Source organism: Otolemur garnettii, unplaced genomic scaffold (genome assembly GCF_000181295.1).
Source record: "Otolemur garnettii isolate 467f Iridium unplaced genomic scaffold, OtoGar3 scaffold00035, whole genome shotgun sequence".
NCBI classification, from domain to species: domain Eukaryota; kingdom Metazoa; phylum Chordata; class Mammalia; order Primates; family Galagidae; genus Otolemur; species Otolemur garnettii.
The window spans coordinates 3,870,225-3,891,917 of NW_003852430.1; the positions used below are offsets into that span (position 1 = coordinate 3,870,225).

The window sequence follows — 21,693 nt, forward strand, 5'->3', positions numbered from 1 at the left end:
GAAAACACAGGCTAGAATAACTCTGATGAGTCACAACTATGTGTAATATTGATGTCACTACATGGAAGAAGCTTTATTTAACAGCCAGCATTAAGTCATATAATTTTGATTCATCTTTTGCTTCTTTTTGGAGCTGTTCTTTACATTTATTAGCATCTCCAGTGCCCTCTACCAGAGACTGTTTTACTTAATTTGATAGAACTGAACAAAACTCCATATATATCAAATTCTTGTAAAGATCAAAGTATGCATTTTGTAGGGAGGAGTTGCTCGGTGTGTGATAGCTTAGGGCAAGATTTCTCATATTTGTCTTCTTGTTTCAACCACTGGCAAAGGACTACAAGATTTAATGACATCCGCCTCCTGAAGGTTCTTGGTAACCGCTTTCTTTTAGCTTTTTACTGTGGCCGCTCTCTTAATTTCAGTCATTCTAATGTGCAGAGTATATCCAGATCGTGTAAACATTTGTCAAAAAAAATAATGGCTTTTCTAAAATGCACATTCTCTGAAATAAAGGATCGACATCTAAACAGAGCATAGAGTGTTTACATATCATATCTCTTCAACTTCTCATCTAGGATGGCAACATTCTTTTTTTGCAGTTTTTGACTGGGGCTGGGTTTGAACCCGACACCTCCAACATACGGGGCCGGTGCCCTACTCCTTTGAGCCACAGGCGCTGCACTGATGTCAGCATTCTTAAGAAAATTTTATTCAAAGATCTTGTCATGAAAATGTATATCAGTTATTTTAAGGCTCACTAATTGCTTTTCTTGACTGAATAATAAAGGCATTAATAAAAGAATTTTATAATGCAATTTAGATTTTTTTCAAACTCATTTATCATCTCAAAAATTCTTATTAGAGACATACTGTATTTCATTGATTCTAAGATAAAATAATTTTTACACATTTAAACATCCTTTGACATTTTATTTAGAATGAATCTTAAGGTCAATGACATATTTAGAATGAGTCTAAAGGTCAATGACATACTTAGAATAAGTTTTAAAGTCAATGACAAGTAAGCACTGGCAGTAATTTAAGTAGTACCAATAAGTGGTTTTTGTTATACATAAAATCATGGAATCTCCCACATTCAAATGATGAACATTAAATTACACTACTTATCACAAATAAACTACCATCAATGGATCTAAGTATATTTCTACTTTATGTATCTATGTATCTATGTATCTATCTATCTATCTTTCTATCTATCTATCTATCTGTCATCTATTTACATTAACAATGAAAGGTTCATGCCAGGGTCAGAGAATACTATTTTTTTTTTTCAGTTTCAAAATGTTAAGGCACTACAAATGTTTTGGTTACATGGATAGCTTTTACAATCTTTTCAGGGCTCTTAGTGCACCCAACACTCAAATAGTGTTTAGTGTACCTGACAGGTAGGTTTCTACCTCACCTCCAACCTTCTTGATTTCCAATGACCTTCACTTCTCTCTGTGCCCATATTTGCCCATTTATTAGTTCCAAAATATTACAGAGTTCATGTAGTATTCGTTTTCCCAGTCCTGAGATATTTCACTTGTATAAGGCTCTCCAGGCTCATCAAAATTGCTGCAAAAGATGTTATTTCCTCTTTTTTTTGGGGGGGGAGGCTGTTTTTTAAAAGCAATCACGGCAAAAATACTGGTTGTATGCAAAAATACTGGTTGTATGCAAAAATACTGTTTGTGTCTTGAAGCACTCAACCTTCACAGGTATTTAATTGTCCTGAAGCACTCAACCTTCACAGCATGGCATTTCAGAGCCTCCATATCAAATACAATGTTTTAATGTCCAGTGGTGGGCCCTACTATTACACTCCTGGAGAATCCCTGTGATAACCTCTGAATCGCCTCACTCCTGCTTTAACCTCTTCTTGGTACAACTCCTTGTCAAATTGACTGGTACAGAGTTGGAGACTTTCCTCAGCAAAGACTCCAAAGTGTTTGGTTGGGGATCTGCAACAAGATAATCACTCAAAAAGTGTTATCTACTTCCCCTTCACTTTTGAATTCTGTGCACTCAGTTTTTGTGTTTTAATGTAAACATACACATCCTTTCTTATGTATTTTAAAATTTCTTAGATTAATTAAGAGAGTAAGTACTATGTGTCTTCAATTTCCTTTCAGGATGTGCAAATAGTTCTTTAATGAGTACATTATAGAGGTGATGGAAATATAATTTTATTCAACATTGGCAGCCAATATGAAAAGAGAAATCCTATCATTTTCCCAAAGACATTTTGTCTTAGGGAGATTTCCAGCATTTACATTAAATTATTGCCTATGTAACTCAGATGAAAAAAATCTTTAACTGGGAAACCACTTCTTTAGTGAGGATGAGAAGCACTTTATCACTTGCCTTTTGTCAGAAGAGCTTATACGTGAGCAAAGCAGGGCACTTTGTTTATAAAATACAATTTCTATCGCTGTTCCAGATTCCTCAATTCATGATGAGCTTTAGGATTCTTTTATTTTTTGAAAAATCCATAGAAGGCAGTATAAAGGAGCTTTCTCAATTAATTTTGTCAAAAATAGGAAGTGAGATTATATTTTGCCAATTTTATAAATAGTTATGAATTTGTAGAAAACCATAATATAATATGTGAACTCAAAAAGTAATTTAAACAGAGTTTGCTTAGAGAAAATTCTAATTACAGGTACCTTTTAAAAGCAAATTTCCACAATGCACTTATTTATTTAGCATCATGAGATATTTACAAGATGTGGCTATATATCAGGTTACAAAGGTAAATGGAAAACATTCTATGTACAGAAATTCCACAGGGCACATTTTCTTACCTTTTGCAATGTAAGTGGAAATTAAAAGCCAAAAGGAAATGAAAATACAATCCTTAATTATCATAAAAAATTATTTTAGATACTTCATTGTTTGAACAATAAACCTAAATTAAAATTGCAAAATGGAAAGGAAAGACAGCTAAATAAAACACTGTAGCCTCAAAATATTTCAAACCTAAATTAAAATTTTTACTATCAATTTTTTTGCCAAATTTAAACTTCTTAATTTCAATTGATTGCGGTATCTAGTATACTAAAGTGTGTTTTAAAAATTTGTAATTAAATATTCTTTTCTTTAAATGATTGATTCAACTATATCTTGTTTTTACTATGGGGGTACAATTTTTTAGTCACATGAATTGCTTTTGTACAAAGTTTTAAGTGTGCCCATCCCCTGGGTGGTACGTATTGTACCCACTAGGGTTAAATTTACCCATCCCTCCTTCTGCTCCACCTCCACTTGCCTTCTTTCCATTAAGTTTTACTCACAAATGTATACGTCGGTGTTGATTGATTAGTTTCAGTTAAATAGTGAGTACATGTTGTGATTTTTTTACCCCATCTCGAGATACTTCACTTCAAAGAATGGTCTCCAGTTGCATGAAGGTTGTTATAAAAGGTATCAGTTCACTATTTTTTTGGCTGAGTAGTACTCCTTGGCATACACATACCACATTTTACTCATTCAGCCATATATTGATGGGCATTGAGTGATTTTACATTATTATGATTGTCAACTTTGCTGTCATAAATATTCCAGTGGGTGAGCCTGTTCGGTATAATGACTTTTTTTTTTCCTTTAATTAAATACCCAGTAATGGGTTGCTGTGTCAAATGGTAGGTCTATTTTTAGTTCTTTAGTTCTTTAGTTCTCCATACTACTTTCCATACCAGTTTTCAGCCCTACCCTCAGTATATGTATGTAAGTGTTCCTTTCTCTCCACATCCACATCAGCGTCTGTTGTTTTGGGAGTTTTTGATAAAAGCCGTTCTCAATAAGTGAGGTCATCTACTGTGCACAATGCAATGGTATATTTCAAAACTATTAAGAATAGAGTATAAATGTATTACCACACAAATAATGGTTATGGTGATGGTTATGTTAATCAGTTTGATGTAAGCATTCCACATGGTATATCAGATCAGCCCATTGTACTCCATAAGTGTACACAGTTATGATTTATTTTTAAAAAAGTCTTTCTCAGTGGAGTTAGGTGATACCTCATTGTGGTTTTAATTTATATTTTCATGATGATTAGAGACATTAAACATGTTTTCATATGTTTATTGGTCATTAATCTAATTAATTTTTGATGGATAACAGACTTAAACCTAAGGCACGAGACTATAAGAGTTCTAGAAGAAACTGTTGAAAAATTCATAGATATCAGCCTAGGCAAATGATTTATGAAGACTTCAAAGGCAATCACTGCAACAAAAATAAATAAATGGGACTGGATTAAATTTAAAAGTTCTGGACAGGCAAGAAAACAATCAGTAGAGCAAAAACACAACCTATAAAATGGGAGAAAATATTTGCATGCCATACATTCAATAAAGAGATGATAATCAAAATCTATAAAAAAATCAAATGCATGAGGATAAAAAATGAATTTAATATTTTTTATTTAACATTTTAGCAAAATTTTAGGATGTTTTAAGTATGAAATAACTTTGTTGAGTAGATAAATCATGAACTTACTAAAACACACTTTTTTTTTTTTTTACCATTTTTGGCCAGGGCTGGGTTTGAACCTGCCACTTCTGGCATATGGGGCCGTGCCCTACTCCTTGAGCCACAGGCACTGCCCCAGTAAAACACATTTAATAAAGACTAAATGGCATCTAGACATAGATTTATTCCCTAACTACCTTCTAAATGAGAATCAGTGCTTTCAAAACTTACGCGTATATGACATCTTGTATATGTATATGTCTTAATTGCATTAAAGGAACATATTTGTTCTTTTGGCCCCAGAGTTATATGTTAAGAAATACGTAATATTTTCTTACTATAAATTGTAGTATATACCAATGAATTTTCATTATATTAAATTTGCATACATTTAAATAATATAATACATTTGAATATATGAGACTTCTATAGATTTCATTATATTTTCAAATTTAATAATTTATAAAACTATAAACTTAGTAATGCTAATAAATATAACTTCATTATATTAAAAAGGACTTAAATATGAGATTATTAAAAACAATGTGCTTGACTAAATATGAACAAGTAAGTTCGTGACAAGTGTTAGGTACTCACAGGGCTTTCATGCATGTTTGATGGTAACATATTACTTTGGAAGATTAATATTCTTGATTTCATTAATAAGAATATATTCTTACTGAGAAAATAAAAAAGTTATAGTATATTAACCAGATCTTTATTCAAAGCTATTGCAGTAAGAATAAAACCCATAATCAGAAAAGTTATGAATAGATACAGTTCTAATGGATTACTCTCATGGCCATTTAATAAGCTCATAACGTTTTGCTTTGCATTAGCTTTTGTCGCCAGAGAACCTCAAAGCATATTGAAATTCCAATTAGGCTGCTTAGAAATGTTGAGAACATGTACAGCACCTCCCATCCTACAGGAAGACCCACTTGAAAAGTCAAAGGTGTTATTTGAAATGCTTGGTGTGAGACGGTGGCCAAATGCTAGCCACAAAGCTACATCCAGCTTACAAATTGCTAAGAAAACTTTCAAGTAGTTCATACTGCAAATCATCACCAATTGAAATAAAATCAGTAATTAAAAAGAATCCATCCAGAGACTCCCAAACATAGTTTTGTCTTGCATCACAAAAGGACAATAATTCACAAACTTCCTCTACTTTTTCTTCCACGTTTCCAATTGGGAAATTAGAATGGAAACATTTAGTTCTTAACTATATACTGGCATGCAGGAGGTCTTTTGTTTTCTATCAGTCTTTCATTAGGTGAGAAAGCACGTGTTAAGTGAAATATGTTATTCAGGGGCTAATTCCCTTTCCTCACCGTTTATCTAGGAGGCGCTATAGTACATTTCAGTCAAAATGCTGGCAGCGAGTGATGAGAAAGTGCCATGAAGATGAGACCTGCTTTAGGACCTTAAGCAAACGGGACCTCACCTGCTCAGGAAGTGATGACTGCAAAGCTGCTTACATAGGCACCCTCGGGACTGTCCTTCAAGCACAGTGCACCTGTAGGAACATTAGACAAAGTGAAGAATCTTTGTGCAAGATTTTCCAGCATATGCTTCATAGAAAATCATGTTTCAGTAAGTTCCCCAAATAAAATTCTTTCACTCCCCTTCTCTGTCTCCCCACATATACAACACAGTCATATGCATGTGTATCATGGTTTTGACTATTCTGTATAAAGAGGTAATCCCGAACAGAAAGTTTGTTCGCAAAGATATTTTTGCGTTTGCTATTGCATTTGAAAATCCATTTTCTGATTGTCTTCTGCATATTTACTATCTCACTCACTTAGCAGAAAGTAGTACAATTTTTAAAAATGTTTATGATAAATTACGCTTACTTATCATTTATTGATTTCGATGTCAATGGTACAGAAGGCTTATCCTATCTGATAACTGGATATATCAGGTATCTATTATTGTTAAGTAACAACCCCAAAGTAAATGGCTTAACACAGTCGCCATTCCTTTGCTCAAGATTCTGCACACTGGGCTGGACTCAGCTGAATGGCTCCTCTTGTGTTGTATGGAATCACTCATGTTGCTATCTGGTAGCTCTTTTTTTTTTAAATTTTTATTTATTTTGTATTAAATCATAGTTGTGCACATTAATGCTATCATGGGGTACAGTGTGTTGTTTCTATATACAATCGAAATACTTTCATCCAACTGGTTAACATAGCCTTCATGTCATTTTCTTAGTTAATGTGTTAAGACATTTATATTCTACATTTAGAAAGATTCACATATACCCTTTTAGGATAAGCCATAGGTGTCATCCCACCAATCACCCTCCCTCCACCCATCCTCTCCCCTCCCTTTCCCCTTTCCCCATATTCTTGGGCTAAAGTTGGGTTATAGCTTTCATATGAAAGCTACAAATTAGCTTCATAATAGGGTTGAGTACATTACATAATAGGGTTGAGCACTTTTTCTTCCATTCTTGAGATACTTTGCTAAGAAGAACATTTTCCAGCTCCATCCATGTAAACATGAAGGAGGTAAAGTCTCCATCTTTCTTAATGGCTGCATAGTATTCCATGGTGTACATATACCACAATTTACTGATCCATTCATGGGTCGATGGGCACTTGGGCTTCTTCCATGACCTAGCAATTATGAATTGAGCTGCAGTGAACATTCTGGTACAAATATCTTTATCTGGTAGCTCTTAGTGAGGCTGAAAACACTGAGATACTGTAGAGCATGCACTGTTGGCTGGGATGTTGTGGCTCTCTTTCTGTGGCATCTTCAGCAGTACATCCTGGAAATTTTCCATGGCAGCAGCAAAGTTCCTAGTGGCTAAGCCCCAGTGAACAGGTATTTTTCAAGTCTCAGCTATTGTCACATTTGTAACTATTTCACTGGACAAAGCAAATCACATAGCAAACCTCAGAGTCACTGTGGGAGAGGACAGGGCTGTGGATATTCCAGATGGGATTTATCAGAGGTCATGAATTTAACATTCTGCTATACATGGCTGCCCTAGCCTATGTACAATATGTTCAGTCTTTAATTTAGTCCTTCTCTTCTCAGTCTTTAACATATCCACCCATGAACCATTTTAATATAATGATGATGTGGAAAACATTTTCTGAAGTTACTGTTTATTTTACAGATGAGAATGTGTACTTAGGAATTTAATGCATGTTCTTTGTGTACTGTCTTCTATCTTTGTCTAGAGTCTCTAAGTGAGCAATGGCCAACAGGAATTTTCTATGAGTCTAATAGAACACGTATATTTAAGTTTAATTGCATTTGACTTTCATGGTGTTTGGCTATGGTAACAAGAAATAAAAACTATTTATGTAATGGCAGTGGAAATGAACATAGATAGACCTTAAAGTAATATATGAATGTTTTAAGAAAATGAAAATTCAAAACTTTTCTTCAGTGGCATAGCAATACTAAAGTTTTGCCTTTAAATATTGCCTACTAAAACTAGGAATTTCAAATGACAGGATTATAGAATTAAATCAATCTCAGAGGCCTTTGGTCACAGTTTTCAGTATAGTTGTTTCTTGGTATCAGTGGGGGATTGGCTCCAGAACTGTCTGGATAACAAAACATGTTCATGTTTGAATCTTTTATATGCTATGCTATAATATTTGCATGTGGCCTAAGCATATCCTCAACATATATTTTAAATCATCTCCAATGTGCATTTCCTCACCACCTAACCATAAAGACAATTTTGTATACTCCAGGTTTATATTATGGCAGTATCCGTATTTTAAGGTGCCAAGTTTTATGTAGGCCAGCAGTTCTCAACCTGTGGGTTGCAACCAATGAAAATACATCCCACATATCAGATATTTACATTATTGTTCATAACAGTAGCAGAATTACAGTTATGAAATAGCAATAAAAATAATTTTATGGTTAGGGGTCATCACAACATGAGTAACTGTATTAAAAGGTCACCATATTAGGAAGGTTGAGAACCACTAATATAGGCTAAGATGTCACTAGCTTCTATAACTTATGACACCTCAAATATCAGTAGACCAAAACAAGAATTAATTTCACTCTTACATAAAATATAATTACCTAGGGAAGGGGAGGAATGGAGTGTGGGAGTTAGAGGAATTTAGGTGTTGCACAGGTATTTAGTGATTCCAAATTCTTCCACTGTGTGGTTTTGCCCTCTTCAAAGTTCAAAGATGACTATTCGCTGAAAAGATGCCAAAAAAAATTGCTGTGGGGACTTTTACAGGCCCATCAAATGTATTGTACATATATTTATCTGTGGGGAAGCCGAAAATGTAAGTTTAGCTCTATATCTGGTAGAAAGGAAAAGTGACTTCACTGAACAGTTAGCCAGTCTCTGCCACCACATCCCCAATAAAACCTATAAACTGTCCTCCTAAAACTTTTCATATTTAATTATTACTCTAGTTAACAGGGTGCTAGAAGCCTTCAAATCATCTTTGAATGTGGCAATTATAAATGGAACAAAGTGTAAAAAAAAACTTGCGTGTAGTCGCTTCTTTGGGCATATGTAAAGAAGAGGAAGAGTCAATAGTCAGTACAAAGATGTGGAGTTGAGTAGTCTTCTAATTCAGGTAACTGGACTTTGCTCCTTTGGGGACCTAGATGCTTTGAGAGATGTATTGCAAAACTGTTGTCATTAAAGAAGGGAAAGAACTTAACCTTTGGATCCTCACTTCTCTGGGATGGCCCCTGAGCCTTGATTCCCAGAGACTTGCGTTTAGTGTGTTCGTGGATGCTGAGTGGAGGCTCGTGTACATGTCATGCTGTAGTGGCAGAAAAGCACTGCAGAGGGAAGGTGTGAGGTCCAAGATGAGCTCTCAGATTGCAGATGCATGAAGGCAGAGCAGGCATTTGGGGAAGCATTTTGATGTTAAGAAAGGAAGACAAATCCACATCCTGAGTAGACATGAATTCCTTTAGGGAAACTTCACTGCTTCTTTCAAGTAGAAGCGTTGTTGTATCATCAATCTGCCACCAACCTGCCAAAGTAAGGGCTCAGTACAGGTCTCTGGCACTGCTTGGAGGGCTATCATTCAGCACTGGCAGAACCTTGATAAGTCAGCCTACAGAGAGGGAATGCATTCTGTTGGGCCCACACATGGCTGCCATCCTTGTCACCATAGCTAATCTCTTCATGCGCATTGCATAAGCATGGGGTGGCTGAGGAGAGGTCCTTACCCACCTGCACTGGATAAATTGCTAGTTTATCTGGCCATAAAGGGCTTTCTCTGTAGGAGGCACTCTCTGCTAGGCATTAATCTGAGATACAAAAATCTGCCCACTTTGAGTCACCACCATATGTCCTTTCACAACCCTTTCTCCTTTCTTTTTTTTACAATCTTCCAAGTTTATTCTTTTGCCTCTCTTACCAATCAATGTGCCAATGACCATGAATTTTACTTCTAGCCACTTTTCTTACCATATCAAAAGAATAGTCAGGAGCTCATACTCTTCCTGTGGAAAGGATTTACCTTCACCATTGTCCTCTAGGATCACTGCTAAGTGGGCATGTGGTATGGAAGCTGTCCATTTATAGCAAGCACTGAGACACTGGGATCACCCTCCTGAGAACCGATAACTTCATGTATCTGATAATACCCAGTAGGAGCAACGGTTTCAAATGTCTAATAGTCCCCTACAATGGACAGCATGGCCTTGCTTCCCAACTCAAGGAATATAATTCTTTTATTATATATTTATAAACATTCTGCCTTTAAAGCCATTGTTTTGTCTCTGGATTCAGAACAGAATCATTGGGTCACTGAGTTTCTTTTGTTTGATGCTTTACAAAGAACATCTACATTTTAGGGGGTTATTTCTTATGTTCTGTTTTTCCCTCAAATTTATTTTCCAAAAATTGACATATAAAATTGTAGGGATTTTTCATGCATAATGTTTTGAAGTATGTATACATCGTGAAATATTTAAATCTAATTAACAAATATATTACCTCACATATTGAACATTTTTATGAGGAAAGCCATCTCTCTTAGAATTTCCAACAATATAATAAATCATCACTAACTACAGTCACCAAGTGATACAAGATCTCTTGAACTTACTCCTCCTGTCTAACTATAATTATTCATTCTTTGACCTACATTTCCCCAGCCTATAGTAACCACCATTTCACTCTCTTCATCTGTGAGATCAAGTTTTTTCAATCCCATATGTGGTTAAGATCATGTTGTATTTATCTTTCTGTGCTGAGCTTATTTCACATAACATAATGTCCTCCATGTTTAGCTGGATTTTTTGTAAACAGCAATATTTTCTTCTTTTTCTGTTCTTTCTTTCTTTCTTTTTTTTTTTTTTTTTTTTTTGAGACAAAATCTCACTGTGTCATGCTGGTTAGAGTGCTGTAGTGTCTTAGCTCACAGCAACCTCAAACTCTTGAGGATTACTCAAGAAATCCTCTTGCCTCAGCCTCCTGAATTGCTGGGACTACAGGCACCTACCACAATGCCTGGCTAGTTTTTCTATTTGAAGTAGAGATGGGGTTTGCTCTGCACAGGCTGGTCTTGAACTCCTGAGCTCAAGTAATCCACTTGCCTAGGCCTCCCAGAGTGGTAAGATTTCAGGTGTGATCCACTATGCCTAGCCACGATTTCCTTCCTTTATGTGGTTGAATAGTATTCCACAGTGTAACTATGCTACATTTTCTTTAGTTATACACTGATAGACAGTGAGGTAGGCTGATCCCATAGCTTGGCTATTGTGCTGCAATAAACATGAAATGCAGGAATCTCTTCGACATCCTGATCTCATTCCCTTTGAATATACATTCAATGCTGAATCGTTTGGTAGTTCTATTTTTAATTTTTCGAGAAAACTCATACTGTTTTCCATAATGGCTGTACTAATTTACCTTCCCACCAACAGTGTCCTACAGTTTCTATATTAAGCTTTCACTAAAGCCAGCTTGTTCCCCAACTCCATTGGTAAACATTTTTCCATTATTAATGAGGAAACGGATGATCATGAAGATAATCCCCAACTACCGAGTGGTCTTAATGGACATTGAATTTCTGGTTCTTAAATATGACTAGTCCTCAGAAATATCTAGAGAATGTTTTTTTAAACATAAGTATTTAGCCTCAGTAATTCTAATTCAACAGCCCTGAGGTGGAGCTCAGAAATCTGTCTTAACAAAATATCACCCAGGTGGTTCTGATTTTCAACCAAGTTTGGGAACCAGTGCTCTATTCCACATGTGAGAAAAACCCAGTCACTAGCTGTAGGTCTCAGAGCCTCTTTTCACTCACACCTTTCAGGGAATGAGAAACGTCTGTGCTCAGAAAGGCAAGACTAATAAGGCTAATACTACTTAGTTCTCAAGGTGGCCTGCATCACCTCAGTGCCCCCCAGAAAATTGTCGCTACACCTTTGCTACTCAAATTGTGAATGAATGAAGGAGTGAATAGATGAATGTCTACCTTATCTACATGGCAGCGCTGTTCTTGAATACCACTGTGTTTCTTTTCCTTATTAGAACTCTCCAAATAATACAGCTTCTCCATTAAAAGCCTCAATCCTTTATGGTTCCGCTTAACTTGGTATTTTAAATTCAAATATTTGAGCAAAAGAATCAGGAAACAAGTCCAGGCTGCTACTGCTCACTTTAATAAAAACATGTCAAGCCCCTTATATTTTCTGCCACTTTTCCTCTTTATGGATTTACTTTTCAAAGAGTCTGAATAGTAGGAAAATATTTTATGGTTGATCCTTGAGTGGTGTCAACACTGTAAATAAGCAGTTGATTCTCACATATTTTTTGCTCTTAACTGTGTGCTTCCCCGTAATGAGCCATGATGTGGCTGGCTGTATCTGTTAATATAAGGATGACAGAAGATGGTTCCCATGGGATTTGCAGAACCAGCTGGCTTTTGTGAAATATTAACATAAAATCTCCTAAAAATGTGTACAGTATTTGGAGACGCTTAAGAGCCTTCTGACTTCTGCCTGTTTCTACTATTTAATTTCTTTTTTATTGCCATACGTCTGACCCATCTGTCTATTGATGCCTCTTCTTAGATATCAAGATGCTCGTAAGACTGTTATATTCATCTCATGAAAGCGTTCAGTGCAGAGATGACTCATTTGGCTGCATTTCATCTTGCCTTACAACATTTCATCTGTCTATTCCCAGTGAGGGGCTGGATTTAAAAAGAACATTCCATTAGTGAACATTTTTGTAGAAGGTACTTTAAACACACTGGCTTATATATGGAGGTGGATGATACATAGTTTTATATACTTTTCTGAAATACATAAAATGGTAACCTTATTTTAAATGAAATAATTTCAAGACTGTGCAAAATGGATTAAGAACAGGCCCAAACTCACTTTTGTGAATTCTTATTTTATTTTTTTATTGGTATTTGATCAATGGCTGTCTCAGAACAGAAGATTAGGACTGCAAATAAAACAGTGACCTAAGTGAATTTTGAAAGATGTTTCCATTGCAAAAGTCTCTTTCTGTCTTCCTCTCTCTCTGTCATGCACACACAGGCACACGTGCACACTGCCTTCTGTTATAGCCAATTCTTATAAGTTAGCATTTCAGGAGCTTTATGTTAAGTTTTGGCTTTAAATAAATCACTTCATCTAGCCAAAACCGCTGACTTTTTCTTGGTTTCTACACAAAACTCTAATTCAAGTCCAGTTTCCTTCAAATTCAGTCCAGGTGCTAAAAAAGACTCTTGGTTTTCCAGGAAACATTCAACAGAATAACCTTGAGTCAAGTCTGTATTCATATTTATAACATAGAGTCTAAACAGTGCAGTATTTTGTATTTTCCAGATTAAAGTGTCTCCATCGTGAATTTGTAGTCCATCATATTCATAGACACTCAATTGTAAATGTATGTTTTTCCTCTTAGAAATCAGTGATTATTCTTTAAGCATCATGTTTTTTATTATTTGTGTTATTTTGAATTCTTTAGAGAACAGGGACACTGGTATTAAATAAGCAAGAAAAAGAATAATAAAAACTAATAAGCCATTTCTTTAATATTAGTTCATGATACCATCAAATGCAATAATTCAGAGTCCTGGTAAATTTTGCAACTTTTGGTTTTCATGCTACTTAATGAATATACAGAATTTTAGATCTTTGGATTTGGTCCTCAGGGATAAATGATGTATTTAAACTTTATTAGATTTCAAATCGAAAATATTAATATGAGAAGTCCTCTTCTTTCGCTCTCCATCTTCCTCAGCCTGACTTATGAATTTTGACTAAAAACAATGAGGAGAACAATGTCTCGACTCATCAAGTGCTATGTTTGGAATTGCCAATGAACCTTTTTACATAGTACTGCCTTAGACAGGCAGTATAGCACCAATATATCTGGGTACAAATAACTTCTCCATCATTTACAAGATAAGGACCCACAAACAAGTTATTTGCTCTCTTTTGCCTCAATTTCCACTGTCAAATGGAAATTATAATAAAATTTCTAAACTAGAATATTGGTGCAAGTATTGTATCAGTAAAGAAGTATCAGGAGCCTGATAAAACTCAGTTAATATTAACTCTTACTATAGATTTTAAGGGATTTGAAAATCACACAGATCAATAATATTTGGTGCAATAATGTTTTGCATAGTCATTATGATGTCACACAGGTGATATGGGAAGACAATAATTTCTGGAAGATGCTAAAGTGACTCCTTACATCAGTTCTTATCTTTGGTTTTAGGGCATATGATTGAGCAGGGAAGTCAGTCACAAACTACCATGCCTAAGACCGCATGGTTTCCATTTAAAATGCAGATTCTGATTCAGTAGGTCTGGGATGGGTACTGAGAGCTGCCTTTCTAACAGGCAACTGAGTGAGGTTGCTGCTACTGATTTAAGACTCACACTTGAGTAGCAATGACCTAGACAGCTTCTTACGGTCATTTTACAAAAAAAAAATTACATATGCGCGCGTGTGTGTGTGTGTGTGTGTCCTATTATACCTATATAGTCACGGGCCACATAACCATGTTTAGACCAATGACAGATAGTGAATACAATGATGGTCCCATAAGGTTATAATACTCCACTTTTCGGTACCCTTCCTATGTGTAGATACACAAATACCATCGGGTTGTACGTATAGTATCCATACAGTCACATGCCGCTCAGGTTGCTAGCCATGAGCAGGAGCTATACCATATAGCCTTGGTGAGTTATCAACTATGACACGTAGGTCGTGTAACTAGACTCCATGATGTTCAGACAGTGACAAAATCACCAAATGAAGCATTTCTTAGAGCGTATCCTGGTCAGTGTTACACATGAGTGTACATAATGCCTTGTCTGCTGCTGAGATAAAGACCAACCCACTGAAATGCTATGTTGTGACAATCTAGTAATCTGTTTTTCATGGGCACTGGGTATATCAGGGTTTTGAAAACTTTCAAGCAGATGGTCTTAAGATTTTCTAAAATTGTCCTTCAGACAGTGGCTTAGAGCTGTGCATCTCAAACTTACGCTGCCTTAAAACCACATGAAGGCCTTCTGACTGGATCACCACCCACAGAATTTCCGATTCAATAGGCTCGAGGTGAAATGGGGGCTTTACATGTGTCACAAGCTCCTAGATGATGCTGGGATTGTTTGTCTAAGTATCAGTGTTAGGAGCCACTGCTTTGGAGCATACATTGACTTTTTTCCTGAAAATCAGCCAGAGTCTGGCAATGTTCTCTTACTACTACTGTACTTCTCTATGAGGGGTTTCAACATCACTTTCTTTGAGGTACCATCCCTTGTATCATGATTCTTAAATGTTTGTAAATTTGCTTACCAAGTCAGTGGAACAAAAGATACTCACCTTTATCCCCATGCAATAAAATATCCTTAGACTTACAGCAAGAGAGGCACTGGTTTTGATTAAAGAATAGTGAGGTGATACCTGCTTTTTATTAAGTATAAATTATTGCTATGTCCCAGAAGCATTAGTATCAAGATTGTCATGTTATAAACTTGAAAAAGTAGACTCAGAACACTGGGAGAATTCTCACTGGGCCCACAATTATATTGTCTGCACTGATAACAACTGATTGGGTGGATAAAAGTCAAGAGTCAGAAAACAGATGAACAGTGTCATCACTTAATTTTCAGCATACAACACAATGTTTGGAAAGAAGTGTAGTGTGTCTGCTCGACACTGAGCGAGATTAGGCTTGGAGGTAAAGAGCATCCAACAGGTGGGATGGGGGGAGATCAGCCAGATAAGGCTACTTTTCTGAGCATCCAACTTGAAACCTGGATATATTTGAGCAAGTCATAGTTTCATGGTAACTTTGGCAACTGTAGAGGACACTTTGGTCCTGGTGGTTGAAATTTGCATCAGAACTTTGCAAATAGGAAAATCTCAGGTCCTTAAGTTCATTCTAGATTTGTTTATCTTTCTCCAAGTAATAGAAGACTGGACCAGCTACCAGACTGGACCATGTGGAATGTCCCAACTTCCTTAAAGGCATACCTGGGGCTGGCCTGGAGGGACCAGTCTTCAGAGTAAAGAGGTGAAGCCCGTGGATGAGGTTACCTGTGCAACTGGCTTTACATGTGATGTCACTTCTGATGCAAAGTGATGGCTATCAGGGGTTTGTGTTTTCAAACACAGTATCACCTGCTTCAAAGACACTGCAGGAAGAGTGAATTACTAATGTCTAGAAGCAGATTTTTCAAAGATTGCATTAATGTTAATAGTATTAGGATCTGAAAAACCCTTGAAAATAATCATACCATGTCATCAACAGCAAGAAAATTTCTTGCATTATGTCAATATTATGAAATGACGTGAAGAAAAGTGGAGCTACAAAGGATAAACATCTAAAGATACTACTTTCCCTTTTAAAACTACATCTGACCATGAGTGCTAGATGATCTGTCTTTTGTTAGCTCAAGATTTTGAGATCTAATTGAATGCTTACTCTATGTCAGACACTATTCTATTCAGTGTGTATGCCTTAATTAACTCTACTTATACAAGTGAGTAGGTCTTCTTTCTTTTACCCAGAAAGACAACAGAGCCAGAATTTAAACCAAGCAGTTTTTGGAACAAGAAGCTGAGATTTTTAGCCAATATAATATACAGAACTCACCTTATAATGCAACATTTACAATTATCATTTAATTATAAGTGTTCCGTCTCCCAGGGGACAGGTAGATATATAAAAAGAGATTCTGAAAAGTGTGTTGATATAAGGCAACTGAGTATGATATAAATAATGAAACCCTAGGGAACAGGTTCTTGCCATAATTCTTCCTCTTGGTATTAGAAAGCAGTTGTTCTCTCCCTAGAGCTAAAATTTCTTACATACTAAATTCTGGTAATGGTTTCAGAGAAACAGATGAAATCTGATATTAGGCGTGTCCTTATCTCCTTGGTTAGCTAAATGAGGTTAAGTTTGAGCAAACTTAACTGGTACATTTTAGCAAACTCTACTCTGCCTGTAAATAGGGCCACCTCTGGAGTAATTTTTAATGCCCAAAGACCAGTAGTTTACAATAATTTTCCCTTCCTATGATTATACTAAAATTTTAAGAAAGCCCGTGTTACTTCCTTATATGCCCTTGGAAAAATACTCATCCTTTCCGAGATCTAAATTGAGGTTTGGAGTAAAAGAGTTTCTCTAGCTCTAGATTACCTTTTGATGCTTTGTTTTTCAAATTTTAAAAGTCTCAGCTTATAATATGTCCCAGTCTCACTACACAATCACAACCAGGCCTGTTTCTTTGCTTCTACTACTTGGGTGTTAAAATCTATAAAGCTGCATATTTGTAGCAAGAAACACAACAATTCTCACCTAAGAACATTCAAAATACAAAGTGGAACTTTTGCCACCTACAAATGTAATTATGTGGGACATTATTGCCGCTTTGAGCAGGCACTCTTATGTATGTGTGTGATTTAAGTGATTATGTGTCTGTTGGCCTTTGTGTTGGTAAGTATACATACATAGATATAGGGGATCATTACCTATTTTGATTTGGGTAATTTAAAACCAGATTACAGAGAGAAACCCAATTCCTTCGATCTTCTGAAGATTTGACTAAGAGGAGCAGCAGATCTGACTCCACCTTCCCCCTTTGCTGGCTGATTTCAATCAGAGACTGAATTCACTGGTAGGTTTTACCTTAGGATCCATCAAAACTCAAAACTCACTCAAGAGAAGAGATGTGGGGGGATAGCCCTTTGGAGATGGAGCCCCTGCCAGAGGAGACAAATGCTGGCTGCAGTTTCACCACTAGGTTTCCTTGCACACAAAAGTTCCCAATAAAATCCAGCTGGTTCCAATTTTATCTGCAGACCTGAAACCCAGCAAATTTGGCTTGGCTCGCTATTTTGCAGAAAATGCTTCACACTGGTGTAATCTGGAAATCCTGAAGTGCACAATCCTTCAACCGAAACAACGGAGAACAGCTGTCTCCTACCCTCACTTTCTCCCCACGCCACTCTGAAAGGCTGATGCGTCGTGGAGGGAGGGGAAGTCTGTCACCGAACGTGAACTGCTGCATGAATCATCCTCGGCTACCTTTGTTGTCTGCTCTAGGGCGAAAGGAAAGATTAAAGAGTTGCCGTTGATGAAGGAGACAACTCGTATTTTGGCATCGGTGGAAGAGAAAAAACACATTTCAGATTCTGGAGGGAAATACATAGGAAAACAACAAAACCAAACAGTTACAACTGGAACAATAACAAGCTTCATTATGTGAAAGCACAGTGTTATCTTTTCCATTTTCCACTCTGGGGCTTTCATTGGCTTCATACAATCCCCTGTTGCCTGTAATTGGGGATGGAGTTGGTGCCAAAGCAGCATAAAACAAGCAGTGTTCCCTCCGTATTTTCTGTGCATCGTGATTGTGTATGTGAGCTCATAAAAATCATTTATTATGAGCATGTGTATTCATGACTTAAAGAGCCAAATATTCTTGTGACAACAATATAATAGCATCAGACGTATACTCATTAAAAAAACATATGTGGGCACTTAATAGTGACTGCACTGGCACCTACAAGCTGGGATAGCATCTGAAAGGGGGATTCCTTAGGAGAAAAAGAATGTTTAGAACTTAGGCAAATAAAGTACCTTAGGTGAGATAGGTGAGCAAAGAGGAGAGATTTGTTAAGAATCCATTGATGGTGGTAACAGTTCATCTTCCATAAGTATCAGATTTTCTTAAATCATCTGCTAGCCTTCTTTTCATGAGTTTATGAAAATGCTTTATAGCACTGCAAACCTCAGTAAACACTCTCTCAGGCTGTGAGTTCCGAGAATGTTCTAGGATCACAGTTTGCAAACTGTAAAAATGGGCACTGCATAATTTTTATTCTTCTCACCCATTACTCTCTGAAAAAGCATCCATTTAGGGCATGTGGTACAAATTACAGTAAACGGGTTAGTTTTCCAACTAGAGAAAACAATGCGGAAAGGATGAAAGTGTCTCTTGGCACACATGGCCCTTAGTGACGTTTTCAGAGTGTGCCTCTGTGACAGCAACCAGCGACTATTCCCTTTCCTGTTAGTTTCTGACTGAGGGAAGAATGGTTTCCTGTAGTGACCACTGAGTCGGGACAGTAAACTTTCCCAGCCACCAATATGCTCCAAGTTTGTCATAACTCTGGGACTAATGTCCTACCATTGCATTAACACCTGAACCAGGTGGCCTGACCCTCCCTGGAGACACACAACATCATCTTTCAAAACAAGTTGGTTGCAAAAAAGAGGCCAAGGCCCACTAGCTGGGAGTCGAGGCCATCTGAAAGGAGGGAAACCACAGACTTCCATTTTTCCAAGGCTTTTCCAAAGGGTGACTTATCTTCATGATACACTGCTGCGTGTCACTGGGCTCTGTAGGAAAAGGTGCTGCTCCTGATATTTCCCGTTCCCAGGCCGGCCATGATTCAGTACCTGCCTCATGATCCACCCGCCCTTTCTAGTGTAACAGACAGTCTAACCTTACAATGGTATTTTGTTTAACGTACATATGGTAGTTATTACATGGAAAATGTACACTAAGCATATGTCTACAACCCTAATAACTACTTCCAACACTTCTGCAGGGCTGCTTCGACTCAGTCAATTTCTCTCACTGTTTTTTGGCCCAAACCACCATTCCAGCACCCGGAGCCTGAAATGGAAACATTGTTCCTTTTAATTGTTTTTGTTCTTTTAATACTGCCAGGTAGCTGAAAGGGAACTTTTGAAGTAGTAACATCTCTTACTGACCCAATTATTTTTTTTTTCAATTTGTTAAACAGGCTTAGCAGTGATCATCCCTGTATCTGGTTATTCTCCACCAATTGCTGACTTTTTTAAAGCTCTTTTATCTATTAAACATAACTCTCCAACTGCCAGTCCTCCCTGACCCTTTCCCAATTCCCCTCTCTCATTAAGACTTTAATTCCAGTAGCCTAACATCATGTGGTTAATAAACGGATTTCTCTTTTTCACCTCCAAAGTTATATACTTGCCTCTCTCTACCAATAGTCTCCATCCTGAGCGTGCATTGAAAGTATCAAGAGAGCTTTATGAAATTATGAATGTCCAGTACATTTTCTCTGCTTCTCTCTTGACCTATTAAATCAAAACCTACAGGGACAGAACCAAGGAATATTTATGTAGTCTTAAATGATCCATAGTTAATACTGATATGTACACACCAGTGACGCAGACTTTGTCAATTAAAAAAATAAAAACTATAATCTATCGTATGTCTACAACAGCAAGGCACTCTACATGTCTTGGCACATTTGATCCTTGTGATAAACATATAAGTATTATTATTCTAATTTTGTAGAATAGAAAACTGAGATGCAGAAGATGCAAGGGAAAAAAAAGGAAAAATAGTCCTCCAGGTCATAAATTTAGCAAATTTCAGAAAGGGTCTTGAATCCACAGCTTGAAATCAAAGTCTGCCCATTTCCCACTATATTCCTCCTCGATGCACTCTGCTGTCTCTCTGTACTAGTATCCTATTTTTATTTCTAATTCTCATTATGCATTTGTGAGTTTTTGTAAAGTGACAAAAAAACTGGAAAACTTGTATTTTCAAAAATGCTAACATCTATACAGTAATACAACCTTAAAGTGTTTTTGAACACAGTGATGTGGGGCTGATTGATGGAGTATAATTAAGACCTAGTTGACATAATGATGTTGCATTTTACTTATTTTTGAGAAGATGAACTTGAAATTAACACTAGTGCATGATAAATCAGGAAAGACAGCAAGGAATACAAGTTGCTCATTGCCAAGGTCTCCAAAAAGAGAAGGGAAAGCATTCCTATTCCCAAAGTGGTGGGAATATTCTTCATGCCTCTCCAAACTTTCTCAAAGTTCACCCTTCCTTTCTCTCACCTTTCCTTAACTTCCTTTCACATATTTCTTCTCCTTCCACCTAGAATTCAATCAACAAGATACAGGAAAAGAGAGAAAAGAAAAGGTTAAGATATATTAAGCACCTACCATCTGACAATAATTTTCATTTGTGGTACATTATTACCCTTGAATTAGTCAGCTTTTGCTAGGTTACACAGTAATATATAATTATCCAATTTCAGTGGCTTACAAAAAAAGCAATGGATTTGGAGGTCATGCTCCATGTAGGTGGCTCACCGTTATCTGCTGAACTCCTGTTTCCCTTTTCCAGACTCAGGCTGAAGGAACAGCCTATTTGGACCATGTCATTCTCACAGCAGAGACACACAAATGGGCACCAGAATCACTCCGAAGGTTCTGCTTGAACATTGTATATATAAATCATTTCTGCCCCACTTTTTGACTATGTCAGTGAGTCTGTAACTGCGCCCTCCCACAGAAAGTGGTGCTTGAACTCCCAGGGCATTGTACAATGGAGGTAGAATTCTTTACAATGAAAGAGGAGTAAATCCTTGTGAAAAATAACACAATCGATCTCAGTTCCCTTCCCACATAAGAGAAGCATAAGGCACAGAGGGTAAATCAACTGTCCCAGGCTAGTGGCTCCCTGGGATGATTCAACTGAGATTGCGGTCCAGGTACTTCTGATTCCATAGCCAGGGTCTTCCCTCAGCACAGCCATGGTAAGGGGGGGGGGTACAAACCTTTAGTTCTTGCCTCTCTGAGTTGTTCATCTTTCATTCCAGATCTTTTCTAAACATCTTGTCATCCAAGCACCTCACAGGGTGACCTTTGATCAAATGCTCTTCATTGTACC

At 36.9% G+C, this 21,693-nt stretch overlaps 1 protein-coding gene across 1 annotated transcript in view; it reads left to right on the forward strand.

The window, feature by feature from the left end:
* The window catches only part of GFRAL (GDNF family receptor alpha like), a 50,756-nt gene that overhangs the window by 18,401 nt on the left and 10,662 nt on the right, over positions 1 to 21,693 (forward strand). Inside the window, exon 6 of the mRNA XM_003789695.2 lies at positions 5,831 to 6,081. Coding sequence (XP_003789743.2) covers positions 5,831 to 6,081 — 251 coding nt within the window. The remainder of the gene's footprint in view (positions 1 to 5,830; positions 6,082 to 21,693) is intronic.